This window comes from Argiope bruennichi, chromosome 10 (assembly GCF_947563725.1).
Source record: "Argiope bruennichi chromosome 10, qqArgBrue1.1, whole genome shotgun sequence".
In the NCBI taxonomy this organism is placed as follows: Eukaryota; Metazoa; Arthropoda; class Arachnida; order Araneae; family Araneidae; genus Argiope; species Argiope bruennichi.
In genome coordinates, this window is record NC_079160.1 from 2632035 (window position 1) to 2649044 (window position 17010).

The window sequence follows — 17010 nt, forward strand, 5'->3', positions numbered from 1 at the left end:
TCACAATTTATGTCTTAATTTAATCCATATTAATTTCATTCTAAAATGTTCTCTTTTTCCCTTATCCGATTCCACCTTTCTTACTCAATGAATGCTACACGAACTTTGCAAAACTGCTAAAATCAGCGGTTCCAACATTCCGAGTGAAGGGATAAAAATCCGTCAAGCTAAAGGTACATCAATTATGTGTATTAAAAGATACATATAAAATATACCCTTACCTAAATCGACACGTTCAAAGAAATTTCTATCAGAATCTCATACTATATATAATCACCAGGGAAAAATGTCTCTACCTCTTTCTCTCTCTTTTGCTTTTGTGTCGTACATCTTCTCGTCTTTTCTTGCTTGCATAAAAAATATTCTTCCCGGAATGAAATACATCGGAAGTTTTAAAAAGACAAAAGTGTCTTCTCTCTTCGATACGGAAACTACTTAAAAATATATATTTACATTATAGCTAGTCGACAGGATGGTTTTATGTGCCTAAAAACTCAAATTATTAAAATAAAATCCGCTGGAGAGGCAATTCGATGTTACTGTGCGGAGCTGTGACTCGCCGTTGCTCTGAAAATGGTTCCATAGAATGGCACGGCGGACATGCTTCTCTTCTCAGCTTCCTTTTGACAATATTACTCAAAGCCCACCACAGCGAATGCTTCTGCAAATTGCCTATATTTGATAATAACTCGATGATTGACGATGAAAGTGAATATTTTAAGCCGGAGAAACCCTTTTAATATAAAGGAGGATTTCTTTTACATCATGTTAAAACACTAAAATTAAAATAACGATGAAGTAACATTTCATTTTTTTGTTCGCGGCGAAGATAATTAAAGCCTCATAAATAGGTTCAAAATTTTTTTTCCTTTATTTACTATTTTTATTCCTTTTTTAAAAATTTTCCTTTACTTATATTTATTATTTCATTTTCCTATTATTATTATTTATTATTCCTTTAAGCATTCATTAAAAACTTTTTTAATGGAGACATTTTAAAAGATTTTTATAATATAATGAAGCAGCAAAAATACTTTAAATTTGTTGCATTAAATTAAATGAAAATAAATCAAAGTGAAAATATTTTTAAATGGTGACATTTTGGTTTCAAAATCTAACGAATAAGTGATATTTGCCAGCTGAAAGTTCATTATAAATTTGCTAATATCCAAAAATAATTAAAGCTAAAATTAAAATTTGTTAAATTGACTTTTTATTATTTTTAGTGTCTTGCTAAAAAAACTTGTATTTAGTTTGCTCAAATTCTATTTGCTAATTTAAACTCCAAATGAAACTATCTAAAGCAGAAAAACTATCTTTTTGTAAGCCTGAAGCTTATTATGTATTTATAAATAGAAATAAAATTGGAATAAAAATAAATTTGGCTGGTGACTATCACACGCTACCTTCAGACGGGGATTCAAGGTATTTATTTATTCTGAGAGGTGTTGAGCAATAGAATTTGAGCAAACTAAATACAAGTTTTTTTTTAGCAAGAAAGTAAAAATAATAAAAAGTCAATTTAACAAATTTTAATTTTAGTTTTAATTATTTATGGTAAAATGCCAACATTCAAGAAATTCTAAATTAAACATTACATTACAAGAAAAAGTGAAAAATAACTGTAATAAAAGTGAATAGTAATAATAAAAAAGATTTCTATACCAACAAATGAATGGGCCACGATAGCCCGGTGGCAAGGTCTCCGCCTCGAACTGGGGGGTTTCAGGTTTACCTGATTCCACCGAAGAACCGTCGTCTAAACGGATCTGGTGCACTCTAAATCTGTAAGAGCAGGCCAAGCGTCCCCCCTGCTGGTTTGTCGTGGAAGTTTGGAGAGTGAGGTGTCATCTCAAGTGTCATCCTCGTCATCAGACGGCGGTTCAAAATGACGAAGTCCATCCCAAAATAGTCCTGGCGTTGCTTTAAAATGGGGCAGTAGTATAACTAAATTAAACTAAATACTAACAAAATAGAAGTCTTACCCTACTCCTGAGCATAAGCGAGGAATTAATAATTTGAAAAGTCTCACTATGAGGTTTCAGTACTTGGAGTATATATTCATCGAACCATTTCATTTGAAAAGCCATTCATTGAGTTATAATAAAATGGAAGGAGAAAAATATAATAAAAAAAAGTGGGGGAATTGTTAAAATATAATAAAATAATCTCTTTTTAATCTTCTATATTACAATAATTTTTAGGAAAATCGTTAACATATAAATTTTCAAAGCGACCGCGTTTGCTTCAGTTTAAGAAATTCTGTTACTACAATTAATATTTCATTCTATTATTTCGTCATACAACCTTCGGTTATTTTTTCACTGAACAAATAGAGTACAAATTTTAAAAATCGGATGTATTAAGTTTATTTATATTGCTACATTTTTGAAGTCGTAAAACTTTTTTTCTGCTGTTACTTAATTACAAAATTATCTACATTTTTAATTTTATTCAGAATAATTTGTGTTCGGAAGGTTACCCTGTAAGTTAACGTAACTACCAACGCTACAAGCAGTGGTGTATTTCCGACTGCACAGACTAGACATCTGACAAGGATCGCTGAACCGAGAGGGAACTGCAGCCATGTCGATTAAGAAAATGTTATTAGCTTATTTGTCAAATTTTAAATTTAATTCTATATTACAATACATTCTGTGAATTATAAAATATCATGATAATGTTGTCATTTTGCCAAGTATAACTGGGCTGCATCTGTTTCATTACGTTCAGTTAGCTATGGCAGTAAATATTAACGCAAACATCTGTTTAAATATAGTTAAGTCGGTTGACACGTAATCATGAGTTATAATAAGCAAATAAATGAAAACATACATTTTCACAAAGTTACTCATTTAAAAAACAAACAAAGTCATTAAATGGCAAATTCAATAAAAGAAGGCTCTCATAATATGCACTGTTAAGGGTCTGAAAATGCCCGAATCCGCCACTGGTTAAAACTTACAAATCTAAACTTTAATGATTCTTTTGTGAAATTTAACTATTGGAAACAAATGTATAAAATGAAATGAACAAATCTTCTGCAATCTCAGTTTCTTGAGATTTTCGGTCAACAATATTTGAAAAAAAGTCAGTCCCTTTGCAGAAAAGAAAAATATATCCCTGCCTACCTTTGATAAAGACTTCAGTTCAATCCATCTGAATTCCAATTTTATTGCTATCAATTTATGTACAATACTCCCCAGTCCCATATGACAAATGTCTCTAAATTTTGGATCTGTTTAGAGTTTGGGATTACATATTGATTTATTAATCATAGCAAAAAAGAATTACAGAGCATTAGTTTAAGCCACGAGAGTAAAATATGATTATTTTATAAATAAGATGCTGGATTTTAACGGGTAAATTAAAAGCAAAATATTTACAAGGCAAACATTTCTTTAAAAAAGGCATGGTGGGACATTTCATTTACTAATTTCTTTTTAAAGATAATAGTATTCAAGTCAAAAGGCGAGGAGGAGAACATTGAAAAGCTTGCCCTTATCTGCCTTATTTTCGAAAGTTCACAAAGTTCAAGGATGACCAGCAGGCTTCTTATCGACAATGGAAGCACTGTGTGCCCCAACGCAGTGCTGTTTGAATCTTCAAAACCTTTCTATTCCTGACAATGTTGCAATCTCGTCGAAAATGTCGTTGTATCATAGTAATGGAATCGTTCTTCTTGAAATACATCTCTACAGAAAAAGCTTGATGCTCTTCGAAATAATGCCGAGTGATGACAAAATTGTTTTTCTCTAAAATGGATGTCACTCCATATCATTCCCACTACTCGTTGTCTTTGCGAATGTGCTGGCAAATTCGCCATCTGACCCATTGTAGGACCACTCTCGATTGTGGGCGTCGTTCGGGAGCTTCCCGCAAACTGTCGGTAAAATGAACAGATTCAAAGAACCTCAGAAACCCACAAGTGAGGGGAAAGAGGAGAAAATGCGTCCGTCTCAAGACACAAAAAGACCGTCGGAATGGGACTTAATGAAAACGTCATCGTGGATTGCAAATGATCTGATTGTTTCTGTCCAACTTATACTATGTCTCATATTTTATCGTTTTTACACCTATTTTTTTACACTAGGTATGAAAACTCAACTGAGAGTTTTTATGTTTGTTATGATTATATGTTTATATGACCTTTTCGTCTCTTATGTATTGGTTTTATCCGTCAGCATATTCCAATACCTACGGACAACTTTAAATTAATTCTACTTCTGTGGCAATAGCTATGAGTTTTCCAGTAATTCTCTTGGATTTTGCAGGTGACAGCCCTCGAGATTACAAAGCCATCGTGAGCAGTCCCCACCTGCAGGTATTCGAAAACGGATCTCTGTCCATCACTGACGCCACTGAATCAGATGCGGGCTATTACCTGTGTCAAGCTTCTAATGGAATAGGGCAGGGCCTCAGCAAAGTTGTCAGATTGAAGGTGTACAGTAAGTAGACAACCGGTCCTCGATGCGCAGACCACTTTTACGTAAAATCTCTAAGCGCAGGGAAAGACATGATAAAAAGAATCAATCAAATAAAATGAGTTTTAAAAGCAAACCTTCATTGCTGTATTAAAACGATTTTTTTCTTTTATTAAGCCTTTAATTTATAAATAATTATTAAAAATATTAATGTATCATGAAGCCACTTTATTCCAACTTAAAAAAAATATTTTTATTGCTTATAACAGATATAGTAATAGACGGCCATATATTTTCAAGAGTTACTAGTAAAGAATCACAGTTTTTTCTCAGATTTCTCTCTTCGGCTATTATTTAACGCAAGTCAAACCGCTTACCTCAATAAATAAATAAAACGGAAAAAAAATCCTAAAGAAGGATCATTAAAATGCAATTCTGGGGATCCCTTATGACTAAAAAATGAAATAACATTGAAAGAATCTTAAACTGATCCAACTACTTTAACTTCTTAATCTTGGAGCACAGAGACGCAGAAAATGAAATTTAAAAAAATGACTTACCTATCCGTTTCGGTCAAAATCTAAACAACACAAATTTACCCCCCCCCCCAACAAAAAGCTAAAAAATTTCGTAAACGACCATTTAATGACCTTTCTATCTGCTTCATTTTTTTTTCTGCTCTGTATTATCCTATATCTTCTAAAAGTTTACACGGCAAAATAATGGGGAAAAAAACCTGGAAGGCAGAAAATGTGACAAGTCTCTGCTATCTTAGCTTAAAATAAAAACTGCCTAGAAGGCAAAATACTTCGATAGCATTTTGTTAATGAACCGAAATAAAAAGAAAAAAGAAAAAAAAGAAAACTTTTGTACAACGAAGGAGGAAAAAATTGAAATAAAGAAAGATCCATTGTGGTACCCTTTCGTTACAGCAATCTTAAAGGAACCAAAAATGCATCTAAAATTTCCTCAAAAGTTGAATCTGATATTGTGATACATTAAAACACTTACTTCGCTATAAATCTTGGCAACATCAACTGTATCTATTTTTGCGAGCTGAAGAGAAAAAGATCCGAAATGCGAATGTGTTGGAGTTCCCAGCAATTTTCTGACACACTGAACACCGGTGCTAATGTTAACGCCATCGCATCAAGCGGTGGTTCCTTTCTGCGTGGACGGCTTTACATGTCATTACGCAGGGTTCAGTCATCCAGGGACCATTTGGAAAGAACACAAAGAAAATTAGGGAAATGGAAAAGATGTTAAGAGAGCATTTATTTTTCGATTTTCATTTCCCCCTTTTTTCCGAAAACACAACCGGAAGGTTTCAGGCAGGAAACAGCGAAAGTGATCAGAGGCAAATAAAAACAAATGCCGGATTCTGTTGAGAAGAGGAAAAATGTGCGGTAACCAGTTGGTTCAGTTTTTGTTAGTCGGCTGGAAAGGGAGTGAAATGAAGAAAAAACGATTTTTTTTTCTATTGAATTTTATTATTTCTCACAAAACTCAACTTGGGAGGTGAACTTCTTTTAGTTAATATTACATTGGGGAATACAGTTTTCATTATCGGTGATCTTTATTTTTTTTACTAAACTTTTAGAGCTAAATCTTAATACGACCTCAATTTTTTTCTCAGATCAGCTTTTTACGGTACTGAGTAATCTCTACTTTTCACGGAAAACAGGGAAATAGAATGAACATAGAGTGAAAGATACAGAAAATTCAGGTGCAGTATATAGTTATTGGCACCCATTTTTTCTTAAAAGGATTTATTGTCTCAGTCCATCAAATTTTCTGCAATTCTTATAAGTTAAAATAAGATTTTACGCATATTATGTTTTCTGGAGGGCTCAGTTAGTGAGCAATTCATCCAATGCCGCAGCAGTATTCAATTAGCCCTGTATTCTTTTCCGATATCACTCTTCCAAATCATGGCGAAATTGTTCTCTTCCTTTATTACTGACGACACAAAGATTTCTTGGGAACTTAACAAGATGACTGTGCAAAAACAGCAACTGTACCTTAATGCTCATGTTGCAGTCAAATATTCTAAAGAGACTTAGATAATATCGTTCGAATTTGTACTTTCCACCCAAAATGCCCCATTTGATGTGCTATCCCATTTGCACATATCAAGGGAAATTCTGAACATCCGCTTTGCTGATCAAGAAAGTAGTATGTGATTCAACGAATATAATTCAGTTACGATACTACAACAGTCCAGTGAGTTACTTAGTTGTTCTATATGTATTCCCAAAAAGGAATAAAATAAATAAAAGGAAAATAAAATAATAAAAAATAAAATAAATTAGGAAAATAAAAGGAAAACAAGGAAAAATAAGGAAAATTAAATATAAGGAAAAAATTCCATAAAATTGTTACTTTGACCTATAGAAAAATAATCGCTTTTAATTGTGATATAATTTGTGTTTCTTGGATAAACTTCATATATTATGGCAGTATACAAAGCCATAGTCACTTAAGTACTGAAGAAATTCTTCTTTATAGTTCGAAAATACGATACCTTAGTTTTTATTTCCAACATATTTTTCTCACGCAGTTTTAATACTTGGAGTTCTGAAGCTTTCTATGATTGTCCCAGATCACTCAACTCACGCAGACCAAAGCCCTTACAGCAGTCACCTTCAATTACAAAATCTGAAACACTGCTATCGCACATTTCATCAACAGAATAATTGTTTAATGAAAATTATTCTGGGATTTCAACCGAATGAAGCATTGGGTGTCGAACTGAGGGAAAGCTAGGGTAATCTATGTTAAATTTAATTTGCTTATTAGACCAAGTCATTTTCACTATTCAAAAGTAAGAATCAATTTTACTAATTCTCAGCACATTTCTCAACACAACAGCATTTTGAAAAATATCTCCCCAATTTAGGCTCTAACAATCACATGCAGATAAGCATTAATTAAAAAAAAATGATGTTAGAAAGTCAATCGAAGTTTCAAAATAAATAATCTAAATCAACAAAATATATATTCAGCTTTTCTCCCTAATTTTATTTAATTAGCTGATATATCCTGATTTGCTCGGGATAAAAATATTTCATTAGAATTAGCTATAAAAGAATTTCAAAGTGAACACAAATAAATGCATTTTCCTAAACTAGGCATAATATTTTTAGAGTAAAAATGCATTTCTAAAAATTAGATTAAAACAAATTTTCTTATCCGTTACAAGCAATATAGTATTCTCATTTTAATTAAAATTACGGTTGGCCTAAAGGATTTTAAAATCTCGTAACTTCTCAAAAAAGCAATTTACTGCACAAAACGAGTTTTTATAAAACTCTGAGATTTAATTCTCTCCATAAGATATTAATTATTTTTAAATAATGGCACTAATTTTAATAAATAATTGTGAGTGGCAACTCAGAGCAATGTAAAAAAATGAGTTAAAATATCTATAATATAATTTTTTGATCAAAAAACATCTTATTACATCATTAACAACATTTTCAAGCTTATGCTAGTAAGAAACGTTAAAACTTTGCTTAAATTTTAAAAAATAAATAAATATTTATTTCACGCAATAGGAATGGCAATACTGAAGATAAATTATTTTTCTGCCAAATGGAAATATTGTTTTTAATCAATAAAAAAAACCCGAACTATTCATTGTTAGAAACTTCCAACAAAAAAAATGGTTTCTGATATTTTAATGTAATATGAGCAAAATTTAAGATTCAAAGAAATCTCCACCAGCAATTTGGAATTTTACAGCGTTATGTAAAAATATATTAATTTTGTTATATGTTTTATGCAAATAAAATTATCAAAAAAATAAATAAATAAAATAAGAAAATAAATAAAACTATTCAATTGAAAATCTGAGACAAGAGAAATTTTCTGCATTTTAATTGAAATCTGCATTTATACGATTTATATGTGGGAAAAAATATATTAAGAGCAGAAATCTTTAGTAGAAGAGTCGATGAAGTAAGAACAAAATATCTAATGGTTTAGGGTTAAAATGATCACATGTTTGTCTAAGTATTCCTCAAATGAATCCATGGATATAAGGCGATTTAAGGAAGAACTGAAAATATTTCAATGTAATAACAACGAGCTCTTTTCCTGACTTTTCATAAATTATACGTTTAAATGCTTCATTCGATCTTGTTTCTTTCCAGTTGCTGCTCATTTCATGTCGAAATTTACTGCCGAAATGGTGCGAAAGAACCATAAAACCCGCCTCAAGTGCGAAGCAATCGGAGACAAGCCCATTTCTATCACCTGGATGAAAGACAAAATTGCCATTAAGCCTCAGTCCGATCCAAGGTACTGTTTCGCATCAAGAAGCCAATACTATGATTACGGAACCTTATTTATTGCAACTTAACTATATTAAAACAATGCAGCAAAAGATAAATAAGGCCTATTAAAATTACCTTTACATTCTAATATACTGAGATGTATTAGGAAATACAAATAACGCCAGTATTTATAGAATCAAGTGTATGAATTCATATTTGAAATCAAAAATGAACTCAAATCTAAAATATTATGATAAAATATTAAAAAAAATATTTTATGAATATTTTTTAATAGAATTAAAATTAATCTCTGAACGACTCTCTTAATATCTTAAGTGGCTCTTCAATAATACTGTAAAAAATCCTTTTTGTTGATAACTCACAGACAACTTGTAAACAAAAGACGCATTTGAATTCATTAAAAATCACTCACCATTATTTACATTTTATGCAGAAATTATAACACGCGAAGCCATAATTTTCGATGTCATTCGGCTCTAATTAGACATATAATATCAGAAATCTTTGACGCTAATGAAGATCAAGCATATACACGTGACTCCATATTTCAAACAACAAAATAAAGCAAATGTTTGAGATATCATATATGTATAAGTTGCCGGCCAGGAGTGTGTCGTCCACGGCGCATTGATTTCTGAGGAGAGGTCTGATCGAAGAGCTACAGCAACCGAAATCATCACCAGCAACAACAGTGGCAACCCAGACAGTATTTCTCAACACACTGTGCAGCGTACATTCTTGCGTATGGGCTTACGCTGCCAGAGGCCGATGCATATCTGTACACTGACGGTACGTCATCGCCAGTTGTGTCTGCAATGGGCCAAGAAACATCGGAATTGGACATTAGAAGAATGGAAGGAGGTCCTACGAATCACGTTTTCTGGTCCATCACATCGACGGGCTTGTGCGAATTCGTCGATTTCCAAAGGATACACTGGCTCCCGGATGCACAGTTGGACGGAGACAAGCCGGTGGAGCGGGTATTATGATGTGATCAATGTTTTCCTGGAGCACATTAAGACCCATTACCCCCTTTATCTCTGATGTTAGTGCGCTACGTGAACATCGTTGCATATCAGGTTCACCCATTCATGACAATAGTATTTCGGCGGGGGATGGTGTTTAATACCAGGATAGTGCACCATTGGGTAACAGTCGAATCGTCAGGGAGTGGTTCGAAGAACATTCCAATGACATTCAAGTCATGACTTGGCCTCCAAATTCACTTGACATTAATCCCATAGAGTATTTATGGTCCCACATGGAAAACCAAATTCGCGCTGCAAAGCTACCCCTTCGCAATGTGAGGGAAATTAGGGACCAGTTGGTGAGCGCTCGGTACCAGATACCTCAGACTATCTATCAGCACCTTGTGGAGTCAATGCCACGTCAGATGCTGGCAGTTTAGCAGAACAAAGGTGGTTCTGAATGCTATTAACACAGTGGTCATAATGTACACACACACACACACACACACACACACACACACACACACACACACACACACATATATATATATATATAGAGAGAGAGAGAGAGAGAGAGAGGAGAAATTACGTACAGTGAACATAAAATGAAAAATAATGAATGAATATAAACAGAGAACGGAAAGCAATAAAAGAAATAATAATAAATAAATAAACAAATTAAGAAGCAGAAATACATATGCAGCAGATAATAATAAATAATTTTGAAAAATAAAAGAAGTTAATAGAGGAAAATAATTTTAAGTTAAATAATAAACAAAGAAAACAAGCAAATAAAGTGATAGAAAAATGAGCTGAGAACAAGATAAAAAAAATCAAGGGAAATATAGATTCTTTTCCGGTTCAAGAAAAATTATAACACTGCTTTCAATGTGGGGAAATACTAAGTCAGAGAAAGAATTCGTGAGGTTGATCAGCTTTGTTGAGTTCAGTTCTCATGGCTAGGTGGACAAAAGAATAGGAGTATATGATTTTTGATATCTAAATTTTTTTTCAAAATATTGTCCGCAAAGTTCTATTGATATCACAAATGGAACATTCCAAAGGAATATGATCAACTGAGCTTTGGCAGCCACACGTCACTGGTTTGTAAAGCCAATCAGTTGATGTTTTCAAACAATTTCATAGTTGGTAAATATTGGATTGAAATAAAAATCGCGAAATTTTTTTGTTTAAACGGTTTTAACATTTTTTTCGTCCAGTGACCTTACTCGATTAAAAAAAAAATCTTTGTATCTATCATCACCAGCGTGGCGACCCAATTATCGTAGAAAATTTAAATTTTCTCTCCATTCATTTACAAATACCATCCATACAATTCCAAGTAATTACGATGGAAATTCCAAATTTCCATCATGATAGTGCTGTAAGCATTCCACTGCTGATGTTTTTTTTTTCTTTTCTTTCCGAATTCTTTTTTTGTATAATGTTTCTCAATACACTTAAAATTCATAAAATTGTTCAAATTTCGAGCATTTGAAATAAGACTCAAAAATTGAGATTTTAAATCAATACATAACATATTTTGATAATATTAAGATTTTGTTTCTTCTTCCATTATTTATTGGTACTTCTGTTACTTATTGTCTTTATTATAATATTTTCGGCATTTGCAGATTTGTTTTGATTTTCTATTTTAGATTTTATAATTCTTCATCATAAGCATCACGGAATATTAAAATAAATTTTCTACCTTGTGTGGCAATTAGCTTGAATTAAAATGTAGTTAAAATTATTTACTTAATAAATTAACTGATCATTTAATTCTGAAATTGAAATACGTAATTTTACAAAATTTCAATTACATAAATCAAAGAAATAAATGCAGACCCGATTTCAGTTAAAAAAAGACAATTTTATGGAACGATATTTTATTTGTTTCTTAAAGTAACTGTGTTGCATTGTCAAGAATATTCGCTATATTCGTCGATCCATTTTGTTTACGTTTCTCTTATTGATTTATCTGAAGAATAGTCTGAACTGTATTATCTATTTGTGTTTGAGTATAAATTTGCATATAAGAATTTTCATAAAAACTACAAATTCCATTTACATTAAAAAAAAAAGATAATTTCAGAGTTAGAACATCCAATAACAATGATTTCTCGTGTTCCGAAAAAAATCAAAGAATTGCTCCCGCATATTTCAAGTATTTTTTGTTTTACTATTTAAAGTGGGTAAGCGCATTACAAAATGACTTTTTTGAGCTTCTTGTTAGAGCTAATGACTTTTATTTCAACAGAAACAGTGATTCTTAAGTCTTAAAATGCTCGCGAATTTTATCTAAAATTTTCCCAAAAATGTCTGTAAATTTCTCATGGTATTTAAACACAGCTTTTAAATATTTTTATTGTGAACGAGAGAAAATAAATCAGCAATAAAATAATGAAAAATAAGATTTAAAAAAAAACATTTTTATAAATGTACTGAAAATTAAATTTTTTATACTTTTACAACTTTTCAATCTTTAATTTATAACTTATTATTAAAAATATTAAGCAATATTGAAATGGCATCTTCATAAATCATCTAATAGGCAGCACTGATCCTATGGAACCAAGATTTAATGAAAGAAATCAATTTTTCGTAAATTCTTTCTGAAAATACAACAAGAATTAAAAATTGTGGAAATTTTCAAAAATTTATCCAACAAAAACTCTGAGAAATTACAAATTATCATCCATACAAATATGAAATAAGTCAATATAAGTAAAAGAAAATAATAAATAAGATGTTTTAGAATTACCATCTCTAATTCGTTGAAATAATCTATATTGTTAATAATGGTTAATGTGCTGTGAATCCTGGTAGTGATAATATTATTAAGTGTTCTATTAAGTAATGCATTGAGTTTTAGCGTATGAATTTTGAAGTGTGTTAAAAACTTTTTGAACAAGCTCTGAAAATTTATTAAATTAAATGATAGAAAACTTATCCAGAAAGTGGCCGTATAATGCAAGGTAAGTAACTCAAGTGGTAAAACACTAAGGATGTAATTGCTATTTACTAAAATTTTGAAACACGAGACAACAATTCAAAACTGATCATAAAATTTAAGAATGACAAAAAAAAAAAATCGTTTTGAAACACAAAAATGACTCGCAAAGAACAACCCTGAAAAATAGGATAAGAGAAAGAAAGAATGGCGTGCGCAAAACGGGAAAGGATGATGCGTCGCAAAGATATGCCATGTAGAATAAAGTACTGAAAATACTTGACATCTATAGATATTGATGTCGCTTCTTGCATAGGTTGGCGGAAATTCCGTGCACTTCTCGTGATTCACCTGCAACAGCAACAATTTTGGCCACATGATTCTCGTCGGAATTGAACAAATAAACAGTGGACTAGGTGCTTAATATGAGCACAGTTGAAAAAGAAATTCGGTTTCTAATTAAGGAATTAAACGAGTTCATCTACCAATCTCAATGTCATGACGTAGTGCAGACTAAAAGTAAAGTTTTTCCCTGCACTTTTCTAAAGAGCGCCGAATCATTTGGCCTCAGATTTATGAATGGTTAGAGTCGCATTTAGTCTGTTTGGCGATTATTTACATTTCAAAAATTAATGAATTTTACATAAAATTGACATTGGTTCTCTGAAACACTTTATTTGCTATTTACAGTCTTATGTTGAGCTTGTTTATTAGACTTGTCAATACATGTTGAGAATTTTTTGTAGATGATGCCAATATATGTTGAGAATTGTACTTTACAGTCCAAAAATCATGTCTGGAACAGACTTTACATAAAAAGCCTTTACAAAAGTGGGTATTCTTCCATACCAGTGAGAAGTTGCCATGTAGGAAAACTGCATGCTTTAATTTAAGCAAAACATTATTTATATGCTTATGAGTTTCTTAAATATCCACGGCTCAACAAATATCCATATCTCATAATTTTGCTAGATAATCAGTCAATTTTGCTAGATAATCAGTCAAGATGTTATTGCAATGCAATAACATCTTGACTGATTATCTACCTTTATTGACGAGTCCAAAATACATATTCTCCCCATACATTCAACGGGAATGCTAGATTCAAGCCAAGATCTATATTTTGTAACGATTATTCACCAATGCCAAGCTAAATATTTCCGGGGATGTTTGCCGAAGGTCCTAATTTTACGTGTAGGAAGAGAGATAAATCCTTTATTGGAAAGTAATGCGAGAAAATTTCTGGAAGGCCTATCTTGTTATTTTTTTTTTAAATCTACAGACTGCACGACAAGAAGGCATCCTACCAAAGCCTACTATGGGCACAAGTAAATCTGAAATATGGAGATTTGTCAAATTCTAGTGGTTGAATATTTTCTTCATTCTACTAATACTTTATCTTTTACGTAAGAGAAAATATAAATAAGTGAAAAATGACAGATTGAATTTTATTCTTAAATCCTTCACTATTTTCGGCCTGGCTATACCACCTACAATAGAATAGTTTTTTCCAACACGCATGTGAGACTCGTATGAAATCTTTCGTTCTCCGCAAATCAATAGCTGGCCCTGGGAGATTTTTAAAAAAGGGTAATTGTCCAAGAGAATCGTTTCCAAAGTAGAGTTGGACCTCCGAGCTATTAGAAACGAGACTTTTAATGACGGCCACTGGCTACACTTCGGCGTCGCGCTTCATTACGCTAATGCTGACTCGTAATTAATTGTCAGTTTCTCGTTAACTCCCTTTCCATTAATAATATGTGAGAGAATAATGGAATTGCTGTTGCAATAAATGTTTACATGTTAGTCTTCGAAAAGAAAGTGACACGCCTCTATTCTTTAGGTAGACTTTTAAAAAAATCTCTTGATTCAAATGTTCAGCTATCCTGAAATTCAGTAAATATCAACTAGAGTATTAAAAGTGCTTTTAAAGATTTTTTTTTAGATTAGCATATGCCAGTTTTCCTGTTTTATTGTCTTATATTAAATATCGTCGCTATATGTGTGAAAATACTATATGCCAAAAATATCACCAAACACAAGAAATTGCGCTGTAATGACTGGAATTTCTAGTATCATACTACACTTTGCAACGACGAAAAACTATCTAATATTATATATAATTTCGTTATATATATATATATATATATATATATATATATATATATATATATATATATATATATATATATATATATATATTCAAATAAACAGCTGAATATCAACTTATTTCTGTATAGTTTCTATACAGAAGAAGCACGTATTTGCACCTGCTGAATATCTGTCAAAAAAGTGTTATTTATTTTGCTGTTGCTTTTCATTGGTATTTGTTAATATGATAGATTTTCTGTGTAAATAATTTTATAACATTACTTAAAAATCTCAGATTAATAATGTTTCAATTGTTACGTTATTTATATCCTTGTCACATTAATTTATCATTTTTATACAATGAGTCTTGTATCCGTTCTATAAATTTTCTTGTTTACGTTTCTTGCTTATCGTTGGCTTCTTGTGATATTTTGAAATTATTTCTAGGGTTATTTTGTTTTAAATAATTTTTCTAATAAATTTGATAATTCAAGTTATGAAACCTTTTTAGTTAATACCATTTATTATCTTTAACGATTCATTTAATAAATTCCGATTAGAATCGGTTTTGTTATAATTTCATTCTCTGCTAATTTTGCATTGCTTCAAATCAGACAGCAGATAAAATGACATGGCGGTAATCGAATTCTCAGCGGCCATTTAGAAGCAGCTGAAATGTGGGACGTTTGTATGAAAGTTACTCATTACAGGGAGTCCAAAATGCCCTTTTCAGCCTAAAAATTAACTTCGAAAGCTAGAAAAGTTAGCAGTGAATAGGAATTGGAGACTGAATACTTTAGTTAGGTTGGGGACAGGTAACACTAGAAAAGAGCATAGTATCGGTTGATAATGCAATCATTTGGATTTCAGCTGTTCAAATGGAACCCTTGGGAAGTGGCAATTGTATCAAGTTTGTAAGGTTTTATCAAAAAACTGAATTGATAATGTTCCTGATTTTATGACAAACTCCAAGGAAGTTGAGCATCTGGAAACTGTTTATCTTTAAGAGTAGAGAAAAATCTGTTACCTAGTTGGTAACATCATGACTGTGTGCCTAACAAATGAGCGGTAATGCATTCTGTTTGAATAATTAAAATTAATTTTTATTCCAGAAAATGCATTTTCCAAACAACATATTACGATTTTTAAAATATGTTGTTGTTTTTTTTAAATTTTAATAAAGGAAAATAAAATATGACTATTTCATGATCGATGTGATTGTTTTATACTTTATATCAGTAAATCTGCCAACAAATCAGTTCCACATTCGTAATTTATATTTAAGATAAAAGCAACCAGAATAATGTTTCCAAAAAAGTAAATGAAGGAATAATATGTTTTATTCTTGAAAATTTCGTCTAGACAGTTCTCATGGAATTTTTTAAAAATTTATGTGAATTTGTGTGAAATTTAAAAATTCAGTTATCAGATATAAAATTGAACCGACCGTTAACGTGTAAACAAATAGCATTAATAAATAGCAAAAAAATTTATAATTAATGCTGCAACAAAAGCTTTCTTTTCACGGTAGGTTGCTTTCTTGCTTAGCAATTTCCTTGGAAGTGTTTCATTTACAAAACATTTAACTTTTTCAGGTATGAGCTGGTTGAAACCATCATGAACTCGGGGATCGTCTCAGAAATCATAATCCGGCAAGCAGACCGAAGGGACTCGGCTTTGTTCAGCTGTGTAGCCGTCAATGCCTATGGAAGAGATGATACCAATATACAGCTTATAGTTCAAGGTAATGTAAATGTACAGTTATACTCTGAACTATTGGAAGATGAATACCTGTGCAGCAGATGTGTGTACAGCAGAAATAATACTGTTTATACCCACTACTTTTGATCATCCTCCGACGGAGTCAACTCTATCAAGACTGAATGGCCTCAAACACCCGTTCAAGCCGTTATATCAATGTTCAACCAAGACGTTTGTATTACAGCAAAATTCTTCCCCTTTTCATCAAGTATGTTACTTCCCGAAGTGCATGTTTCATTTGCCAGATATGCCGAGGCATTCACCTGAATGGGTTAGCAGAACGGTTAAGTGGGATCCTCTTTTATATATTAATCTTTTGAAAATCCGCCAATCATTACGGTTTTTGAAGGAGTAGAAAATTATTCTTTATCTTTGAATTAGAAAAACCCGAGGGAAAATTTTCCTCTGGCTATTCTGATATAACTAAACTCGATCTATTCTTGAAAATGAGAAAGCTAATATTAAAATTGCCCTCGTTACAATAATATTACTTCAATACAACAATTTCATTCGGA

The 17010-nt window shown here is 31.7% G+C and overlaps 1 protein-coding gene across 3 annotated transcripts in view; it reads left to right on the top strand.

The window, feature by feature from the left end:
- LOC129988111 (cell adhesion molecule DSCAML1-like) overlaps window positions 1–17010 on the top strand; it is a 578154-nt gene that overhangs the window by 428641 nt on the left and 132503 nt on the right. For all 3 annotated transcript variants that reach the window (XM_056096237.1, XM_056096239.1, XM_056096238.1), the window contains exons 11-13: window positions 4275–4448; window positions 8579–8726; window positions 16330–16478. In XM_056096237.1, coding sequence (XP_055952212.1) covers window positions 4275–4448; window positions 8579–8726; window positions 16330–16478 — 471 coding nt within the window. The remainder of the gene's footprint in view (window positions 1–4274; window positions 4449–8578; window positions 8727–16329; window positions 16479–17010) is intronic.